This window comes from Acartia tonsa, chromosome 10, assembly GCF_053477335.1.
Source record: "Acartia tonsa isolate MP-2025a chromosome 10, ASM5347733v1, whole genome shotgun sequence".
Classification (NCBI taxonomy): domain Eukaryota; kingdom Metazoa; phylum Arthropoda; class Copepoda; order Calanoida; family Acartiidae; genus Acartia; species Acartia tonsa.
Genome location: NC_137269.1, coordinates 13,494,005 through 13,516,423, shown reverse-complemented (window position 1 = coordinate 13,516,423; position 22,419 = coordinate 13,494,005). Strand labels below are relative to the sequence as shown.

General features: G+C 33.6%; 2 protein-coding genes across 38 annotated transcripts in view; one reads left to right on the top strand and one right to left on the bottom strand.

The window, feature by feature from the left end:
- Positions 1-22,419, top strand: part of LOC145329451 (alanine--glyoxylate aminotransferase-like) — a 557,715-nt gene that overhangs the window by 42,681 nt on the left and 492,615 nt on the right. The window lies entirely within an intron of this gene.
- The window catches only part of rhea (Talin_middle and talin-RS domain-containing protein rhea), a 205,122-nt gene that overhangs the window by 26,136 nt on the left and 156,567 nt on the right, over positions 1-22,419 (bottom strand). For 16 of the 37 annotated variants that reach the window (XR_013882905.1, XR_013882908.1, XM_080173562.1 and 13 more), the window contains 19 exons: positions 20,701-21,004; positions 20,389-20,421; positions 19,923-20,014; positions 19,489-19,663; positions 18,352-18,546; positions 17,746-17,883; positions 17,292-17,336; positions 15,004-15,191; positions 14,641-14,761; positions 13,887-14,011; positions 10,568-13,617; positions 10,291-10,323; positions 9,366-9,556; positions 8,507-8,632; positions 8,112-8,138; positions 6,951-7,253; positions 4,708-4,917; positions 4,323-4,454; positions 651-1,076 (listed from right to left, as the gene is read on the bottom strand). Coding sequence is in view for 32 of the 37 variants with exons in the window: in XM_080173562.1 (XP_080029688.1) it covers positions 651-1,076; positions 4,323-4,454; positions 4,708-4,917; positions 6,951-7,253; positions 8,112-8,138; positions 8,507-8,632; positions 9,366-9,556; positions 10,291-10,323; positions 10,568-13,617; positions 13,887-14,011; positions 14,641-14,761; positions 15,004-15,191; positions 17,292-17,336; positions 17,746-17,883; positions 18,352-18,546; positions 19,489-19,663; positions 19,923-20,014; positions 20,389-20,421; positions 20,701-21,004 (5,914 nt within the window). In the remaining 5 variants the exon portion in view is untranslated. The remainder of the gene's footprint in view (positions 1-650; positions 1,077-4,322; positions 4,455-4,707; positions 4,918-6,950; positions 7,254-8,111; positions 8,139-8,506; positions 8,633-9,365; positions 9,557-10,290; positions 10,324-10,567; positions 13,618-13,886; positions 14,012-14,640; positions 14,762-15,003; positions 15,192-17,291; positions 17,337-17,745; positions 17,884-18,351; positions 18,547-19,488; positions 19,664-19,922; positions 20,015-20,388; positions 20,422-20,700; positions 21,005-22,419) is intronic. The other 21 variants (XM_080173576.1, XM_080173585.1, XM_080173587.1 and 18 more) reach the window with 7 other exon arrangements.

Below are 22,419 nucleotides of genomic sequence, written 5' to 3'. Positions count from 1 at the left end.
GTAATCAATCACAATAAATGCTTATTTGGCTTATATACCAAATCATGCAATTTTTGATAAATTAATTATAAGCAATTAATCACATTTATTGCTTATTTGGCTTATATACTAAATCATCCAATTTTTTGATAAATTACTTACAAGCAATCAATCACAATAAATGCTTATTTGGCTTATAAACCAAATCATCCAATTTTTTGATAAATTACTTACAAGCAATCTATCACATTTGTTGCTTATTTGGCTTATATCAGCCAAATCTTCTCTTTTTTTCATAAACTGCTTACAGGAAGGAAGGGATTAATTATTACTCCTCCTTTTTTTTCTTCAGTTCAACTTATATAAGCCACTTTTACTGTAAATGACTGAGTATTTATTTACTCCACTCTCTTTTAACTCACAAGTAAGACCAAATTGTTGTTGAATGCTGATATAAGTAAGCAATTAGTATTTTTATGGCTTATCAGTAATTTACCACAAAAATGGCACAATGGCACATTTAAGTAAGTCAAAAAAAATGTTAATTGCTTACTTACACGTTTTGAGATTACTAGGGTATATGTATGAGATATAAAACATAAAAAGGGAACGAATCAACAGATCTTATTTAGAGCGATTCCTAAGAAAACAAGTATAAAAATAATTTTTACCTGTGCAGCTTTAACCAAATTTTCAGTTGCTCGTCTGACAGCATTGCTAGCAGTCTCCAGCCTCTTCAGGGCGGCACTGTTGGGATCCGTCTTCACCTTGCAGGCCAGCAACAGCTGAGCCGTGGCAGCTGACACCTGCTTGGCCGCCGCAATCAGCTTCTCTTCGCTGCTGTTGCCCTGCACCAATGAGTTGGCGGCCTCGCATAGCGAGTGAGTGGCGGAGGCGACCATGCGCGCGGCGGACACCAGTCCCTCGGACCACTGGCCCTCCTCGGACCCGATGTGCGTCTTCTTGGACACCTTGCCCTGTTGTACAAGCTCTTTCTGGGCCTCAGAGGCTGCCTTGATGAGGTGGGAGGTTGCATTGGCGATTGACTTGGCCGCGTCCAGGATCATCTCGTCAAAATTCATGTCATCACTCACGGTCTAAAATAATAAAAAAAATTATATTAAAAAAATATTTCTTTAAATATTTAGAAATCTATAAGTACAAATTAATTTCTAGAAATTGTGTTTAAATCATAACAATATTAAAGAAATTTCACGTATGGCTTCGAAACCAATTATTATCCACTGGATTACAACTGGTTCAAAACTGGAATTAATCATATAATTTTTCATTTTACTAACTTCAGAAAGCTGTCTATAATACGATGTGATAAATAACTATTCTAACATATTAAAACTACATCACATAAATCTTCCTATAAAAGAAATATAATTTTTCAATAAAATAATGTAAAATTTGTTTGGAGAAATTTGAAAAGAATCTAATCATAGCACCACAAAAGAATTCAATTATAATCTGCGGCCTAACACGAAAAAAAAAGTTTTGGGATGTAGGAATACTGTTTTCATTATAAAATTTGAAGACGGAGAAATTCGCTCAAAAAATCAGTATGTTACGTTATTAATACGAGGGATTATCCATCTCTTTTTAAGAGGTTTTCTTTCTCCTCTCCTCATCCCTCATTTTTATGACGTCATTGAGGGACTCTCTTTGTTTTCCAAAATTTGGGTATAGTCCCGTTCGTGGCAACGCCTCTTAAGAGGTGATTCGTCGTATTTTCACAGTAGCTTTTCCCCTATTTTTAGCACCTACGGGGGGCTCTAACCCTGCGGGACCGATTGCCTACACATACGGGGCAATCACCTAACCCAATTTAACCTAACATAACATAACCTATCAATGCTATTGTGAAAATACGACGAAACTACCCTTAAGAGGCGTTGCTACGAAAGGGACTACATACCCCAAAATTTTTACAAATTTAGAACTCATTCTTTCATTCAATAATTTCAAGGCAGAATTTCATTCTTTATCATTCTTTTTTTTCTGTATCCGTAATATCTGTATCAACAATATTGTTTAGTGATAATTAGAGATTCGAACGCGTCACCTCCAGGTTATAGTCCAGGTAGTCAGTGTCATAGTGCTCAGTAATATGTTTGAAGACTGGTTGAGTGCCATTATAGGCCAACCAAGAATATCAAACATATCTTTGAGTAATAGACATTCTTTCTTCTTTAGTAGTTTTCGTTCTTGTTATTCTTCTTGGTTAATGGCTTGTTTAGAAAGGTGTTTTTTTTGTGGCGGATTAATTTTTCCATGGTTGATTTTTCTTGGGAGGGTGGACGTACCCTAACCAGGACCTTTGAGAAGCTTCAATGTTAAGGAGAACCATATCAGTTTAGCAGTGAGCAAGATTCTTCGGTACACACAGACAGATAGAGATCCTGTTACTTTTATATAAGAATGGTTATAAAATACAAACAACATCAAATGATTAATTTAAATAAAGAATAAAAATTGTGAATGTCTATTCCTATCTATTTACACATTCCATTCGTTTGATTCAAAAGAAGAGAAATCAGGGAGGAATAGAACAATGGCAATTAAAAAAATCTTCACAGCTCCCCTCTCCCACCACTAATGCTTCTATGGAGAGGCATGACATATCAAAGCTGGGAAGATTGATTAATCATTCATTGTCCTATCGGTGCATCCCTGAGATGAAAATATTTTCTATCCCCTTTGTTTCCATTTCATAATTAATTTCAGTTTTATTAAAAAAGGATGTGGGTTCCTATTTTTAGTAGCAGCTACTCTGTAACTTAAGTATGTCTGTTCGACAAAGACTGAATGTGTTAAACTAATCTTTTTTTAAATATCATTTGGCTTCTAAAAAAAGTAATTTTTTACCAAACTTTATCTTAGATTGAACAATAGTTATGTTTTTTGTTACAAAAATATCAATATAAAAGTTTTTTTTTTGCAGTTACAAGTTTGCAAACGCAAAAAAATAACATACAAAATGTATAATATAATATTTCAGGGATGGAAATTTTTGTTTACTTCAAAAGTAAAATCATTCATAAAACAAAACTAAAAAAATAAGAACGACTAATATTTTAACTTTTTAAAAATATAATAATTTTACCAAGAAAAATTTTTCTATTTTTAGAAAAATCTGCATCTAATTTTACAAAATATGCAAAAAATGCATTTTAGGGCATAATTCAATTTATGTTCATGTAAATATTTTTACGGTTCGAGGATTTTTGTAGTTGACACCTGTTTTGTGGCAAAACTTCTTTCTAAATGCAGGATTGTTTATTTGTATGTCAGTCTGATCGTTTTTTCCTATTATTAAAATTTCTCATATTCACTTTTATGATGTTTTTAACTAAGCATACGATTCTACATTGGCATTTTGTTAATTGTAGATGTAAATTGTAAATCTATGGTATCAATATGTATTTATTTATATAAAGCTAAAGACATCTAAGTTATTTTTTTTTATGAATTATACTTAAGCTGCGCAACTATTTGCCACAATACCTCCTTGTTAATAGTTATGAACTGTACTTCAGCTATTTGTGTATTCTGCACTATGGATGCATTCTGGGGATTTTAAGCAGCATACCTAGCATCACAATTATAATCACGGCAGTTTGTTTTCTTCAGGCATGTTAATATTTAAAAGGAGACTCAGTTAGAAGGTTTTTTAAAATAAGTTTTCAAAGTAAAAAGATATGATTAGTATAAATATTAAAGCTATGATTTAACTGAATTCATGTTTGTCTTATATTTAGGTCAGATAAAGTTAAAGGCTCTGAATTGATCGTCTATTTTTGATTAATTTTATAACCATCAAACACATTATACACCAATTTTAAGTGATACTTTTTACATAAAAAAGAATCGAACATAAGAGACTCTCTTTAAATATGTTAAGGTTGATTTTAATACAGAGATGACAGTTTTAATACAAGTAATATTTTCATCACATTTAAACATTCTTCAGGTTTAAAACATAAGCTCAGGTCAAAAATGAAATAAAAATTGCTAAGTTTTAATTCATTCGAACTGTTAAACATATTTTACAACTGTGTTATTAAAATATTATTAAAATATTTCCAGTATGGATTCGAAACAGATTAATATTCACTCGATTAGAACCGGTTCTCAGCCATACCGAAAAATCATATAAAGCATTGTTTTACAGACAAAAAATCACACATTACCAGTTTTGTTAGCCCAGGACTTCGGCCCCTTGGGACTAACAAAACTGGTTTTAAACGTATGTATAATTTTACATTTAAATATCTGCGGAAAGCTGACTTTAATACGATGCGATAAATAACCATTATAAAATTTAAAAATCTTACCTTTCCCTTGACTTTCTTTCTTGGTATAAGATTTGCCAGTTTGGTGGCGGCTTTTTCAATTGACTCGGCGGCTCCTAGCAGCTCATTCTCAGCTATCAGCATCGGGTCATCAGGGTCAACCCAGTCAGCACCCTATAATTAAGTAGTGAATTATTTTTTTGTTTAAAGCATACAGAAAAGTAGATATCTTGATGGATAAGACAATGGACGATAAAATAATGAACAAAATTATCCCTTCTATTCTAATGGAAAAGTTTGAAAACATAACTATTTGATTAAACACCCAAAGTTTTGAGACAATGAATAGGATAACGTGGTTATAAAAATTTAGGCACTGCTGTGTGATTTACAGTCTTCCCCCCTCTGTTTTTTCTTCAATTTTTACCTTTAACAACTCAGCAGTCTGAGCCAGCTTTGTGACGCACATGGCGATCTTGCGAGATATGTTGGGCAGGTTTGACTTGGCCTCCGCGGTTGGCTTGTTGAGTATGTGCGCTACAAGCTGCAGCAGTTCGCGGTACTGTACAGCGGCTTCCTCGCCGAGCTGGATGGATTGGTCCCGCAGGTCCTCGGATTCTGTGTTGTAAGCGGCGGCCTAAATTAAAAATAATTTGTTGAATTAGTGTCAAGAGTATCATATATTTGAAAAAGTTTTAGATTCTGGAATGTCATATTTATAAAAGAGCTGAAAAGTACTTCAAGAAAAGTGACAAAAATCGTTGACGTGTGAACGAACATATGACAATAAGAAAGAAAATTACTTTTTTTCCTATTGCAAAAAAAAATCTAGGATAAATGAAAGAGTAAAATTGTTTAGAATTTTTTAAAGTGAATTAGCATCAGAGAAAATACATAGGTTGTATTCCCTTGCAAGGACTATTACATTCGAAATTGATAATTAGAAGGGAAATGTCTTAGCTCACATACTGGTCCAACATTGTATCGTTTGACCCATGAGTTTTAAAGAAAATCAAATAGTTGTTTATATATAGATCAAAGTAATCACACATACCAACAAACGAAATAAAAACAAATATTGGATCTTTATCCCTACATGCACAAAAATGTAACTTGTTCGTGTGTTGTGTGTATGTATGTGTGTGTGTGTGTTGTGTGTAATGTGTATGTATGAAATTTCTTTGTAAAAAAAGTAAAATTGTATTATAGATCATTGAGTTTCAAAAGATGAATTTTTTCTCTTATGATTTGTGAAAAAGGACAAGTATATCCACAAGTTGGTAAAAAGAAAATCATGATGAAAATTAATAAATAACAATAAGTTACTCTCTTTTTTGTTAGGGATTCTCTTTAGCAAGACGAACGAACGGATGGACATAAAATTTCTGTAAAGTTTTTACGCTAGCAAAAAGAAGGAAAATTCACCAATCTAAATTAAAATTTTACAGTTTGTCCCAAAAACGTCAATTATGCGCTAATATTCATTTTTCTGCTTATTTAGCATTTTTTAAGCAAGAAAATATAAATGATAATTTCTTTAGCGAAAAAAAGAGTATTAACTGCTACTTGCCAGGCGCATGATAAAAAAATACGGTAAGACAGAAATGTTTTTTGAAAGATGTGGGCGATATAAAAATGAAACGAAGATTTTTATTTATAAGGGCAAGGCTACAAAAACATCAGTTGGGAAAGATTCACATTTTATGATAAATTAAAGTAGTAACAGGTTCGTCAAAAATTAAGACACAGTGAGATTATTTCTTAAGAAGTGTTTTAAATTTTTTTTTAAAAATGAGCTGTATTATTTTTTCTTTCAGAGTTGACCTACCTAAAAATAGAATATGAAAACCACTAAATCATTTTTATGAAAATCTTCTCTAAACCATTAAAATCTTAATTTTGAATACTTTAAAGATTTACAGAACAATTAAAGTACAGTTTATATGCTGTTATCTTTGTCATCGCTGTTTTTTTTAAAATAAAGAATAATTGTCTTTCTCCCTGTATAGAGTTTGAATCATAATCTGTTGTCAAAAAAGAATCAAAACATGATTAAAATATTCCAAATTATGTATGCAGTTGATCATATAGAATTCTAGGCCACTAATAGATTATGTATAGAAGTAACCATTATTGACGAATATATGGTTTTAAACTTTTTAAATTAGAGAATTTTTTTAAAATAACATATCAAAGACATGAATTTAATAAGCAATAACATATTAATTTACTTTATAGAAATCAAACTTTTTCTATTCAATATCAATACTACGGGAAAAGATTGTTTTAAACTTGTAAATCTTTTTGAATCAATGTTTATTTTCTCTAAAATGCACTGTTTTCAAAACACTCAAATAACATTTTTTTCTTTGTTAGATTTTTGTTCAGATAAGACTTTTAAAGTTCATTTAATGTATTGACGGAAAAAATGCGTTGCTTTTTTATTTTCCAAAGAAAATGTTTTTTTAACTAAAGGTTAAAATTTTAAAAAGTTATGTAAAAACGAAAATCTTAGAATGATTTATTTTCTAAATTTAAAAGTAAGGTTTCGTGATTTTTATATAAAATAATTTTAAGGGTTTCTTTTTAAGCCATTTAATCCTTTGGTGACATAATAAAATCCGCTAAACCTCATTCAATTAGCGCTCCGTAAACATTATAAAAACGTACCTTGCATGTTATCAGCATATCTGAGATAGCCTTGCGGCCCATATTGGCGGCTACAATAACATCATCCTGCTTGCAAGAATTACCAGCCGCCACTGCTTTTGCAGTGGCCAGCGTAATCGGCCGGGTTGACCGCAACAAATCTTCTGGCCCGAGGTTGCCCTTTGGCCTCTCGGCGCTGTTGAAGGCGCGGATTTCCTGGGCAATGGCCTCGATGGTGGACTCGAGCGCGCGAGTTCCGCGCGTGTGCTCGTCCTCAACAGCTTTGACGGTCTTCAGCAGGCTAGTTACATTTGTCACCATGATCTAAATACAATTTAATGTCAATTTTTGCCATAAAGTCGGTTTTATAGGAATAGGACATTGAAACAAATCTTATAAAATATAATGTCTTATTGGTAAATTGGTATTAAAGTAATCAACAGTTGAGGTATGAGATAAACAAAACTATACCCAACTTTTTTCAATTATTTTTATCGCTTATTTAAAGGCAACTTAACTTTTAAGATACCTTTTGTAATAATAACTACACCAATTACAATATTAGAGATTTTACCGTTGAATTCTCATGTTATGAGTCATATTTTTAAAACGTTTCTTAAAGGGCAACAAATGCAGACTATTAACCTCCTTATATTTCTAGTTATAAATCTAAATTTGCATAAAATAAACATTTCAACTGATGAGTAAGCTAAGAACTTCAAAATATGATATTTGGCTAGTAAAAAACAAGAGCAAAAATTTTAAATGTCTGCATTGTTAAAGTGAAGAAAAGTATGAGAAATTTCACACAAATATGTCATAAAAGAAAGATAAAACATAATATTTTTTAGATTTCACTTGTTATTTTATTGATCAAAAGCTTTGCTGAAGTCTAACTTACATTAACTAAAAATACAAAAAGCAACATGGAATTATAGAAAGCAAATGGCAACACATATAATTGAAAGTATGCTACCCAATCAAGTTCCAAATGTTATATTAACAGTCCTTCAAAGAAAAAGTAAGCAAATAAAAACATTAGCCTTTGAAATAATAAAAGCCTATTAGGAAATAATGTACAACTACTCTTTTCATTATAAGTTACATGTCTATTCCCTTAAAAGGAATTAATAAATTAACAATAAATAAGCAATATATCTTTTAAGCCCAATATTTTAATACCTCTTCTGCTTCATCTAATGATACTTCCTATAAATGATTTTATTTGAATTAGTGGTTTTACAATTATCAAACTTTCATGAACCTATGTTAAAGTTTTAAAGGTTTAAATAAACAAAAACCTTTCCAGGTCCTGTAAGAAGCTTCAATGTAAAGGAGAACAATATCGGTCATGCAGTAAGCGAGGTCTTTCGCTTCAGACTCACATAAAGGTAGGAAAACAGAAGTCCTGCTCTTTCACAACAGGAAATAATAAATATAGTTGAGGGCAGAAAGAGGGTAAAAGGGGGTGGGTGTCAAACATTGTTCTCATGAAAATTATATCAAAACTTAACTTATTTTTTGAAAAACTAATTTAGGCTTCTAATTTGTGCAATAAAAAGTGTAAAATACAATACCTTAGCAGAATCTTTAAGATGATGCATGGCTGGGTGTTGCATATTTTTTCCACTGGCTGATTTTGTCGCTTGCATCAGATCTCCCAGAGCTGAGGTTACGTCTTTCACAGAGTTTATCAACATAACCTAAACAAAATAAACTTATTTATTTATTGTACTAAATATTATATGATAAATTTGTGTATTGGCAAATTGAAGAAAACATACAACTTATGTATTATATCTACAATGTCTTAGCAAATTTCTTTGAAAAATCTGCTAATAGAAGACGACTTTTCTTAAAAGCCTTATATTAATAAATTTTCCGTTGATATACATGTTTATGACCTTTTTGCAATATTTGACTTCGGAATTTTGTGGTAATGGTTTCGCTACTGGTGATTATGACAACATTCATAAGTACAAAAATAATCAGATGAAATTTTTACAAAGTGATTTAAAGAACAGATGTTCAGTATTGATAAATCAAGAATATATTTATTGAAAAAACACAGACGGTTAAAGGTATTTTCAGATGTTTTTTATTTATATTTTACAAATATTACTGAAAGAGTAGCTGGACAAAGAGTCTCAAAAATCAGCCATATGACGTCATAAAAATGAGGGAGATGAGAAGAGAAGTGGGAAAGAAAACCCATAAAAAAGAGATCGATAATTCCTCATTTTTATGACGCCAAACGGACCAATGAAATAATATAATTGATCCTTATTGACATGGAGAATGTTCACAAATTTAGCCGTCTATCTTGAATAAGAGCGGAGAAAATTCCAACTTCCCCATGACCAATTAACGGAAGTGCCAAAAGACTAACAAAACGTATCATAGAGTAAATTTGCTGCCAAAAAAAGATATTATTACCTGAGCCTCCTGATTTTGGGAGCCTAAGCTGGTAGCTCCAGCCTTTACATCCTCTGACAGCTTGATAATTGTGGTAACAGCATTGCTAGCCGCTACGGCCAGCTGCTCCTGATTACTGGCAGCTCCGGCTACCAGGGTTTTGGTGTCCTCTACAAGAGCCTTGGCGGTTTTTAAGATGTTTTCACGATGGCCTAAAGCAAAATATATAAAGTTATTTCAGATTTGGAGACAATAAGCTAAGCCTTTTAAATTTATGAGTAAATCCTAACTCCTAGAAAAGCCATAAAATTTTATAGGGTCTGGCCTAATAGATAGATTAAACATTGTGTTAAATAGGCATATCTAGGAAATAGGTTTACCTACAAAATTACAGGAATTCAGGTTATATTAAGTTACGAAGTCAAGTTTCTGTAAAATCAAAATGTCCTTGAAAATCTATAAAACACTAACAAAAAAATAAAAGTTTTGAAGGGTATTCACAAAAGTACGAAAAAAATATTGAGTTTTAAATAAGTGCAAGGTTATGATATGTATTTTTATAAAAGTTTTAAAATAGCAAACATTGAAAACACATAAATTAATATAATTTAAATTAATTTCCTAAAACAAAATAAACTTTAATTCCATACAAACAATTATTTTTGTATTTAGATTAAAATCTCAAAATCATTTTTTATTTTTAAACAAACAAATAAAATCATGTTTTAATCCTTCTTTCAAAATGAAGTGTATCCATTTTATTCTTCAGTTAACTTTTTAGATGAACTTATAGTTTAAAAACGAGAAGTAAAATTTTAGTAGGTATGTTTTTCAACCTCAAAAATTTCTTATGTCTTTGAGGTCTAGCTAAAACTATAATGTGGGTAGATATGATGAACACTCTAAAGGGATAAAACTAAAAAAGCACACATCAAACTTATTTTACCCTGAAAAATTGAAGTCATAGTTGCTGGGGTATCTAAATAGCATAAAAAATAGATTGTTAAAAAAAACGCTTTTTACAAATAATTTACATCGTTGTAAACTTTAAGTAGTAATTTTTTTTTCGTTTAGTATTAAAATGAAACATTTCAAGCAACTACGATTTTCAGAATTTTTTGCTTGAAACAATAAGTTCTTTGTATTAATGAAGAAGAAAGAAAAATAGAAAAAAAGATGAAAAATTTTATAAATTCTAAGTGCTAAAAAGAGTAGGTACTTACTTGCAAATATTTCATCATCATTTTCAGCATTTAGTGAACCAGCAGTTGCAAACATAATAGTTGTGTCCAAGTCACCCAAGATACCAGAAACGGTGTTGGTGGCTTCGTTAAGCACGTGGAATCCTCGTGCAAGAGCATTTAATGATGCCAGAACGTTGGCGCATTTTTCACCAACATGACGGGCGCTGTCGGATACATCACGCAGGACAAATGAGTCGTTTGGCGATAGCTGGACTGATCCGGCCGCCTTGACAAGCTCGATGGTGACCTGTCCCAGGTCCTGGACAGAGCTCTTGATCCTGTCGGCCAGGTCATTGCTCTCTGTGTTCTGTATGGCACCTCTGGAGTCCACGGCCAGGCTGGTGTAGGTGGTGGAGATGTGCGAGGCCAGGTTGCCCAATTCTGAGGGGTTGGACGAGGATTTGATTACAATCTCCTGCGCGGTTCTGGCAATTTCACGGGTTGAGGTCATCATGCGAGATTGGAACGACACAATTCCTTCATCGTTGTCGTTTCTAGAGCCGGGCCTGTAGTCGTCCACCTGAATAATGGCCTCAGTCAGACAGCTGACAATACTGGAAACTTCACCAATGCTGGGACCAAGTTTATCAATAGTCAGCCTCAATTCTTGAATGCTGCTCTTGGTAGCATCCGAGCAGTCATCAATGTCACCGTGGATATGAGTTGATCTTGGGTTGCCGCCGGATTCCTTGGCAGCAATAAGGAGCTGTTGAGCACTTTCTACAACTGCTTTAGTCTGATCAAGAACTAACACTTGTTGTTTAGAGCTGGACATATTACTTGATGTGCCTACTCCATTGCTGACCAGAGGCTCAAAGTAGGAAATAAAACTTGTAATAGAGTGACCAAGGCGCTCAGCCTCGAACTTTGAATCATTTTGGACATCTGATAACTTTTCAGCAATTTGAATTGCTGAATTGTTCATCTGTTCGGAAAATTGTTTGACATCCTTGTTTCTGCGTGGCTCTAGATTTTCATTCATAGCACCAATAGAGGCATTATCAAGTTCTCTAATGAAACCAGTAAGTTTAGAAATACCATCATCGCATTCTTTCTGTCCAGGTGCCTTATCTCTGATTGAGGACAACAGCTTTTTTATTGAGTCAGAAACAGACTTGCTGCTGTTGGCCAATGACTGCCATGTAGGAGGATCCTGGGGATTGACAGCCAGTGACTTGGCGGAGTAAATCATGGCAACTGAGCCGTTGATAATCTGTTTACCTGCATCAAGAATTGGTTTCTGTGCCTCGCGGCCGCTGGGTGATATTTTTGCTGGTACTGAGGCAAATTCAGGTGAACTTGCAAAGGCAGTCAAATTTTCAACAGCTTCTAGAAGAGGTTCTGTTGATCTAGCAGTTGCTTCTCTGTTATTTTCTGAGTAATTACCATCAAGCTTCTTAATTTCCTTGACAAGGACAGCAGTAGCATTAGCTACATCTTTAGCTGACTGAACAAAATGACGTTTGGCCACAGGATTGTTAGTGTTGGAGCTTGCCAGTCTACAAGCATTGCAAAGAGAGCTAGTATGCTTGGCAATTACAGTGGCTGCTGCCAAAATTTGTTGTTGGTTGCTGGTTGGGTTAATCAGAGTCTGGCAGGCAGTCTTGATATTCTGTGAGGCACGTACAAATTGTGATTGATCAACTAGACCTCTCTTTCCAGCAACAGATGAAGGATCTGAGATACCAACAAGATAGGTTGACTGTGAAGCAGCCTCAATTAATCCAACAATGGCATCAGAAACATCCTTGACAGCTGAGCAGAACTGGGTGTGTTCACTCTTCTTGGCATGGTTAGCAATACCTGTCATGCCATCACCAAGAGCTTTGGACTTTTCAATAACATTATCAAGGCACTCATAGTAGGAAGCATCAGAAATTGGGGAGGTTGGAGCTTCAAGCATGTGTTTAGATGACTGAATCGCTCTAATAGCACTGTCACATTCATTCTGACCAGGAGCAGCTGAAGTATAAACATTAATTAGCTCATTAATGGCTTCAGTGACGCCACGTGCAGCCATAGACAGGCTGTTCTTGGCATTTGGAGCACTGGGATCTTTTGCAACAGATTTTGCTGATGACAAAAAGCTGCTGGACATTGATGTAACATTCATCATTGTTGATACCATTTGAGTTTTGGTTTCAGTAACAGAAGCTTGTCCTGCCATATCCATGGAGCACTCCATCATGTCTCCCAGCACCTGTCCAAATTGTCTGCTGGAGGTGGCTAATTCAGCAGGAACAGGAGCTGACCTGATAACATCAGAAGTGGCATCATTCAGACGATCAGCAGCTTGGCTCAGCTGGTTTTGAAGTTCGCCATAAGGACGTCCTGAGACCACAAATTCATTGGCATTGATCTTGCTGCCTAGTTGATTGATGCCTGAAATAGTCTCCTCAACTTCTTGCTGACCAGGTAGACATTCCATTGTTCCATTCAGTGCGATTGATACATCCTTACCAGCATTTGCCAGAGATTGGTTGTTTTCCATGCTGTCTGGATTGGCCATAGCACGCTGTGCTTCGAGTACAAGTCTTGCGCTTCTGGCCATTACAAGCTGAGCCTGATCCAGCACGCGATATTGGGCACGTGCATCTTGTGAAGTAGCAGCAACTCCACGAACTGCAGCAGTAAAGTCACGCAGGGCGTTAGCAGTGTCTCTAGCAGCTCTGTTTGTAATATCTTTATTACCCTGGCTGGCAGCGCTGATAAGCTGTGCTACTGTGCTTCCCACGACTCTTGTAGATTTGTTCAACATCATGGTAGTGGATTCTATTGTTTCTCCGGGCATAGGGGTCAACTGGAAGCTTTGAGCAGCACTCTTAAACTCATCTAGTTCACCCTCAAGAGAACTAATCAAATCAGCAGAAGCCTCCATTTCTAGGGATCCGCAAACTGTGTGGGCTTTGTTTATAGCGGTGCGCAACTCTCTCACAGCATTTTCTATCTGCTTGGAGCTGTTTTGCAGCTGGATAGCGGCTGAGGTATTGTCAACGGTTGGCAGCGCAGACTTGGTTGAACCAGTCAATCTAAATAAAGAAAAATTATTAATTTAGAAATTTTGTCTAATTAGATTATTTCTAATAAGATTATTTTTGTCTAAAGCTTGAGATATTGAGAATTGCTGGCTGTACTTTTAAGGAAGCTAAGTATGTCATGTGGTGGATTTAAGCTATTTTACTTACCCACCCTGTCATCCCTTAGAGGCATGTGGCGAAGCAACTAGTTTGTACGAAAGACATAAAGTTTATTATAATTTTCTTGTTTGTTGACGGATGTTTCAAATTTCATATATTACCTATTTGCAGGCTCCAAGAACTTTTCAGCATTGTTAATAAGATTGAGTTGAGCCATAGCAGAGGTAGGATTCTGCATACTATACTTGACTCCTTCGACCAATTTAGGGATCAGCTCTGCAACAGACTGAAACAAACAAAAAAATATTAAATACAAAAAATTTCCTCTAATAAGTAATTTAACTTTTACAAAGCCAAACTTAAAATTCCTTTTAAATAATTACAGTATGTAATAAAATAGATATAATAAAAATTGTGTACATAAATATATGTACTAAGCATCTAAAGAGAAGACTTTTAACTAAGAATTACAAAATGTGTTAAAAATTTTTTTATACAAATCTTCACTTCTATTGCTAAGCTTAGACAACTTTATTATTTCGCAAAATGCTAAAAAAGATTTGGAGGATCGTATCCTCCTAATTATTTTTGAGAGGGGGGGTGAAAACTTAAAAAATAAGGCCAAATTATTTTTCTCGTATTCATTCGAATCCGGTGGATAGGAACCGGTTCTCATCCATACGAAAAAACTATGTCTAGCATCGTATTATATCCAGCTTGCTACGAATATAAAAATGTACAATCATAAGATTAAAACAAGTTTTTTTTGCCGGTGCATTCGGCACCTCGGGGCTAAAAAAATGATTTTAATCTTATAATTGTACTTTCTATATCCGCGGAAAGCTGTTTATAATACGATGCGAGAAATAACTATTAAAACTCTTGATACAAGTCTCTATTCAAAACTTATATTACCTTGCAGCTATCCATAAGTTCATCCTGGCTGTTCTGACTGGTGTTGTGCTGACCAGCTCCCTGACTGGCGGCTATGCACTGGGTAGCCGTGGCAGCTGCGTGCTTGGCACTGTTTTCCAATCTGAAAATAATCAAGTTAGAATTTGTCATTTTATAATGATCATTTTAATTTGAAATTGATGATCTAACTAGTTAATTAGTTAATTTTAGCTGCGGTGACCTCACTTGACGGTGCTACCAAGTACACAAAAAGATAACAAACCAACTCTCCCTAATTTTAATTTATTTTGAAAATAAGTGGGGGATCAGGAATGTCTAAGCTCGACCAGACACTTTAAAGGAAAAATGCCAAAACTAAATTACCTTTTCATCATCTTGCCCTTGATAGTGGTGCCGACCTCTTCCGTGGTGGTCACCCTCACTCTGTCCGCTGCCCTCTTCAGCTGGTCCAGGCTGTCAGGGTCAGCTGGACGGCTGGCGCATTGCTTGGCCGCCTCAACCATGTCGGCCGTTGCGTCGGCCAACGCTTTGGCCGCGGATAACAGACGTTTCTAGAAATGTTGTATTAGTGTTATTTGATGCATAAATATTTTTTTGCTTCCTTAACCAAATTTAATAAATTTCTTTAGAGTAAACTACAAAATATTTTTATTTTGTAGTTTACTTTTTGAGAAAGCATAAAAAGCATAATTTTAGCTTGAAAGGTCTTTTTTAAATGCTTGTTCAATAAACAATTGGTGTTTTTATGTCATCTTTGGTTAAAAATATCACACTTTTAATTCGTTCAAACTAAAATTATTTAGAAATTATGAATACTTATGATATTTATCATAAAAATCGAACATGTGACATAATCAACAACGAGAAAGGTAAATCCTACAGAAAATTTTTCTAAATTCATAAGTATTCTAAATTGTTAGGGCTTTTCCTTCACCAATTAATAATGGACTGATATAATCATAATGGCAAGAGTAATATTATCAATGGCACAATATAAATTGTTAAACTCTTTAATAAAGTCAAAGAAACATCGTATATTTTTAAAAATACACAGGGAGGGAGGGAACATGGAACTGTATATTACACTTGTATCCAAATTTTACAACCGCGTTATCTTTATCATTGGATTTAAACTTAGGGTACTTGAATTTTCATTTGTAAGTTTAAAATTCATCAAAAAATTTTAAAAAGTACTAATATTATTTATCATCATGGGGGGGTGGAATGTATAATAATAATCATCCTTTGTCTTACCCATTAAGATCCCTAAAAATACATAAGTTTTCAATGACTTTATTAAACAGCCATATTACAAGTAGCTACTCTATAACTAGTTTTTTTTATGTATTGTCAATGGTTGGTCATAAATATTGAAGCGACTGAGAGAGTCATTGCCATGTTGCCATGCTGGTTAGCCGTGGGGAAAAAGAACATTGCTTTTTTTAATAAAATCATAAAAAAAATAATATGACTAAATATCTTTTTCCAGGGTTTGAGTTAAGTTAAAAAATTAGTCCATGCTTTTGTGTATTAATAAAGAATAGAATAAAGGTTAAAGATATTATAACATTTTTGGCATGATTACATAATTAAAATGATAGAAAGATAGAATTTTATAAGTTATAGTTTTCATAATAAGATAGGGGACGAGACACAGTGAGAAGGGAGTAGCATGAACTCTCTCTGTCAACACTCAACTTTCTTCCAACCTAAACACACAAGGCAAGGGTTTTTATACAAAATTTTCAATTATTTTTACTTAAAGATTGGAAGATTTTTTTAGATTAATAAAATTAATCCTAATCACTTTTTAAAGAAATGGTTTCACTGTGCAATTGTAAGTTTTTCTAGAGCCCTATTTCTTTCCAGTCCTCATGTAAAATATGATCATTTTCATTTTTTTCAGTAATTAATTAAAATTTCTCATTTATTTTCTAAAGATGCCTTTATTTTAGAAAATGTAAAAAGAATAAAAAATCACCTTGAAAAGTTGAAAATGATGCCATTATTAAAATTGGATGTTAAACCACTTTTATAGCTTATATAAATTGAAAATTACTTTTTTCTAAGATAAAATATTGTTTTCTTCATAAAGTTTAAAAGTCAAGTCTTTAAGTCGGCTTCTTATAGATCATTTCAAGCCAAACCTATATTATTTTTAAGGAGGTTTGGTACAAATTGATTTATAAAAATGCCATTTAATGTCTTCAAAGTGCTATTTTTTAGTGTCTTTCAAAAACTAAATCTATCTACTTTTTCACACAAACAAACACAAAAGGACAATTATTTAGTTCTTTTTAAAAGACCTTCGAAAATCATTTTCATTTTTTGGTGTATTTTGATTTAAATCAAATGTGTATTTTAGGGTATGCCTACTCTTAGTTATTTAAAAATATTTAGGAACAAATTTTAAGTCAATATACGCCAATATGAAAAAAAACATCTTAAATTTAAAGGAAAAAGATGCTCGACAATATTATTATTGAAGGATGTTATACAGTTTTTTTGTTTGTATAAATGTAAAAAAAAAAAAAATCAACTAAGAAATATAATAAAATGAGAAATTCAGAAAAAATGCACAAAACTAACTGTACAAAATGCTCCAAAACAAATTTTAACTGGATAGAATTTCATGCAAGACGTTTTCTCACCTGAAGGTCTGAATCTGTTTGGCTCTCAGCCTCTCCTTTGATGGCCTAAACAATACAATTATCAGATATATTTTAGCAAGTACAATCAGATGGTTATGTTTATCGCAACTCAAATCAACAAATTCCCTTTTTTAAAGTAATTTGTGATGTTTTTTCATGAAAGAACATCTTATGTTAGGTTCAATTTTTGAATTTTTTTGTATAATCCAGAATAAAGGGAGCGAGAATGTGCGGTTCAAAGGATCAAAGAGGGCGGTAAGGATCATTAGATTGTTAATTACACCATTATTAAAGTTTTTTGGCCAATGTATCTTATTTTCTAGCTCAAAATCTTTAGGTACTTTTATTAAATTTTTAAAGGTTGGTTCAAAAATATTTTCTAATCTTTTCAACCAATAATTTTTTTCTGTTTACCTTTGTTGCCTTTTAAGATCCCTGGGATCAAAATACACACCTGAATTAGTTCTGCAGTGGCCTGTGCCAGAATCCTGGCCTGCCTGACCATTTGTCCGGATTCATTGCTGGAGATGAGGTCACCTGAGGCAATCATAATCTGATCCATAATGTCGGGGATCTTGTCTGGTCCTCCATCCTACAAAATCAGAAATTATTAGACGTTCTGGCAGTGAATTTACTCTATAATTCACTCTTAATCTATCTGTCTTTTCGTAGTTCGCGACGTTGTGTGTGAAATGTGATTTTCTCGGCTGCTATATAAAAATCAAACCAATGAATCATGATCATCTAGTATGTGTATTATTTAAAGGGTTCGTCGGTCTGTTAGTTGTGCTACAAATATATAATTGTCAAAAAATATAAATGTGAAAGGTTTCGTGATTCCTATAAATTTATTCTTTGCCAATGAATATCTTCTCTTTAAATCACAGTTTAAAATTTTACTTATCTGATAACCATAGTTATGTATATTGTATAATTGTGGCCAAAACCTTCAACCACTAATTGTAATTTAAAGAAGGGGTAGTTTGGTGTATTATCATTTGGGATGTATATCAATTTAACAGCAATTGTCTTATCCCTTCAGATCACTGAATATTTTTACCTTGACATGATTCAACAAATCATTAAGTGACTTAGTGACGTCGTTTGCCGCTCCGGCCAGCTCATTCAGGCTCACGTCGTCCCTGCACACGTCCTGGCAGGTGGACACACACCCGTCAACTGACTTAGCCACGTCCCGGGCTGATTCCACCAACTGGTCTTGGCAGTTGGGGTCAGCTATGGTTGGAGCAACAACCTTAAAAATAACAGTTTTTAAATTCATAAAAATATAATTTCTATCAAAAAAATTCGCTTTATTTGGTACTTACTAAAAATAAAATTATGGCAGAATCTACATAAGACTTTATTCATACATTTACATTTCTAATTCTATAAACTTAAAATTCAGTCTTTAACAAGTTTCAGTACATCTTAAAAAGAACCTTTAAGTTAAATTTTAACTTTTGTCCAAAAAATGAGTTTAACAATACCACCTACGTAATATAAACTGTCCCAAATCTAGATATTTTAATTGAATAATCTTTTTCTGTATTATGCTTTTGTAACTAAGAGTATTTTTGGAGTTTTTTTTGTGTAGGAAGAAATATATACTTAAATTTATGTTGCGTAGCTACTCGATAAATATACATTTTTGTAAGCAGAAAAAAAAACTTTACTTAGCTGCTAAAGATGTTTGATTATTTAATTAATGCGGGATTTGCTTAGGTACTAACATAAATAGATGTTAGATATTTTGTTTTCCATTATAACAAGACATATTTTATTACGCTTCTGTGATAATAATTGTTAGGTAATTTCGACGCTACAAAAGTATATGATGTTCCTGGCCTTGTATTATTTGAGTAGGAGAACTAGATTAATAGATATAAGTTAATTTTAGGTAGCATCTAATTATGTAATTAACTATGATATAATATGAGCCTCTAGAGTCTACATATTGATTTTGGAAGAAAAAAAAATTGTTCACTTATCAATTATAGAATATTTATTTATCCTATTATTGTCAGCTTCTGCGGACCGTATTTATGTTGGCCCAGAGGGACCTAAGGTCAGGGCTAACAAATCAGATAATTTTAAGATTTTTCTATTTCTGGAAATTGTTTTTGTTTGGTTAAAACCCGGTTCTAATCAAGCTGATATCTAACAGTTTCAAAGCAATACTGGGGGGAAAAAATACCTTTGCGCAAGCAACCAGCTGGCTGGTGGCTAGGGCGCACTGAGTGGCTGCGCCGATCACCCTGTTCTGTGTGTACTCCTCACACTTGCTGGCCACTGTCTTGGCCTTCAGCACCAGGGCGGCCGTGTTGTTGGCAACGGTCTTTGCCAGGCTGAGCAACAGGTCTTGCCTTTCTCTGAAAAAAAAAATACAATTTTATCAAAATAATTAACATTGTTGAGTAATATGAGTAGTTGTTGCTTCATAAAAATATATTTTCATTTATTTATATAATCTAAAATACAAAGTAGACGGATGTCTGTCTGTCTGTTTGTTTATACCGAATAATCTCGCTAACCGCTGGACCGATCGGGTTCTCCTTAACAAGGTAGCTTCTCATAGGTCCCAGGAAGGTTTATAACTTTTTTGGACAGGGTAATAATACAAACACAAACCTGTCTGAAACCTCTTCTTCTCCAATGGTGTATAGAACCCTGTAGCTGGCCTCTCCAACTCTGCTAGCAGCACTCAACAAGGTTTGACGGGGCTGAAAAAAATAAGTGTATCAAAGGGAGAAAAGGTATATAGGACTGTTAATTTTATTGACCACCATATGTTATTAACACGTTTCTTCGTTGATTGGCTAGAAATCATTGTCTTTATGATTAGTTTCTACAATTTAGCCATGTTCAAACTTACTAATCCATAGCTTTTATCTACTTTAGGGAAAATTTTGTTCAACATAAAGAATTGGATTGGGGGGTACATAAACACATAGTTTCATCTCTTAAGATCCATGCAGTAAATGAGAAAATTATACAATATTGCAACTAAGAGGAAGCCAATTGTAAGTTTAATAGTTCAATTAATCATAGATGAAATCTACATTATTTAAGCTATTATCAAGCAATTATATTATACCTCATCAATTGATATTTCATCAGTATTGCTACTCTAAAATATTTTTATTTTTGAATTTTTGTATTTCTGTTAAATCCAAGGAGGGTGGGGAGATTGGACTATAAATTAAAATGTTACGCAAAGGTTTACAACCACGAAAATTATTCGTTAGCTCAACAATCTTTGGATACTTCAATGGTTTATTAATTGGTTGGTTTAAAACTTTTTAACCAATTTTGTTAATTGTCATTGGGGATGTATATGAAATTCATCGTCCATTAAGATCCTTGGTTAAATATTTTTTGTGTAATTTTGACGTTTTAGAAACTTTACCTCATTAGTCTGAGGTTCAGCGGCACTTAGCATCTCAGAGAAAGCGCCGCACAGCAGTCTCGCCGCGCCCATCAAATCATCACCCTCCAGGCTGCGGTCATCCATCAGGGCTGCCAGCATCTTCACCTCTCTTGCCATGTCCGGCAGGTTGGTCGAGATAGTGTTGACGGCTGCACCCACGGCATTGTGATCAGTACGGTCGCCTTGGCCGGTCAGAGTCACCATTTGGGCGGTGGCGGCGTTCATGGCAGACACCTGCGAGTGGACGGCCTGCTGGTTCGTGTTCCATTGTGTTTCTTTCCATCTAAAATAAAAAAAATAAAAATAAAAAATTTATTTTTGTCCCAGAATGCTCGGGATAAGACAATGGACATTAAATAACATATAACCTCTATGAAGATAAAGAAAATTACTCCTGTAAACAAAACTATTGGTTAAAAGTACAAAACTATTGGTTTGAAGCCATACTTTAGAAGTACCCATGTTCTTGAGTTAATAAATTATGATAACGGTTTTAAAACTTTGGGTACTAATGACATTTACAGTGCAATGTCCCCTTCCTCTCTGAATTATATGTATATGGATGACAATAAATAAATGTAAAAGATATCTTAGAAATAATCCTAATACAAACATTTACTTTTATATCCAATAAATTTAAAAGTATAGATTTATACACCAAACAACTGCCTCCAATTTTATTTTAAAATGTATAGGTTCTTTCAGTAATTAAAAAAAACTCAGCTTTTTGAAAGTTTAAGCTGACAGTCTAAAAATCAACGAGGTTGCATATTGGGTTGTTCTTTGATTGGTGGGGGTACAGCATTTTAACCCTTGCCCCTTCAAATCTTTAACTTTATTTTCTTTCTATCCCCTCCTTTTCTATAACCTTTCTCCACAGATAATTTACTTTTCTTTAAAAGGGGAAAATATAAAATTGAATTCTTCCAAAAAAAAGTTTAAATACATATATTATAAAAGGGATGAGTAAAGAAAAAAATACAAACTTAATTGTTATTTCTTTAGGTTATATTGGGTAGTGAGTTGCCCCGCCGAGTTAGGGAATCACAGGTATAGGCCCCGAAAGGTTTGGATCCCCCATTATGATTTTTAAAATTTATTTTAAAATTAGGGAAGGAAGGTTTCAGTGGATTGTAAATTGCATTGGATTCAAAGTCTTATAAACACGTTATTCCCAAAAACTTTGGATATCTTATTGAATTTTGATTGGTTGCTTGAAGTAAATCAAAGTAAGTTCTTTAAGTCAAATCTCCACCCACCCAAGATAAATCGCGTCTGGAAAACCACCTCCCAATTTGATGGTCGACTTACAACCCCCTCACCCTAAACTAAATTTCACCATAGGCATCTAGGGGCGGAGCCTTTAGCAAATATAAAAGTAATAATCTAATTTTGTTAATTCTATCAGCAAAACATACAAACATACATATAAACAGTCTTTTAAAAGCTTTGTTTCAAAAATGCATTTGTGCCAGCATGATTGCCCGCAATATCGTGTGGAGGATTTTTTTATGTCACCTTTTACATGTTCATGATCATGGGTTATATACAACAAATCCTTTTGTTTTTAAACTTTTTAAGAATAGTGTATAGAGGTAGATATTCAAGCTTGAGTGCTAGAAATGGGGGTGCAGATACCTCACTTAAAATCTAAAAAGAGAAGGGTTGCCTATCCTTTCTTCACACCCTCAAGAAATA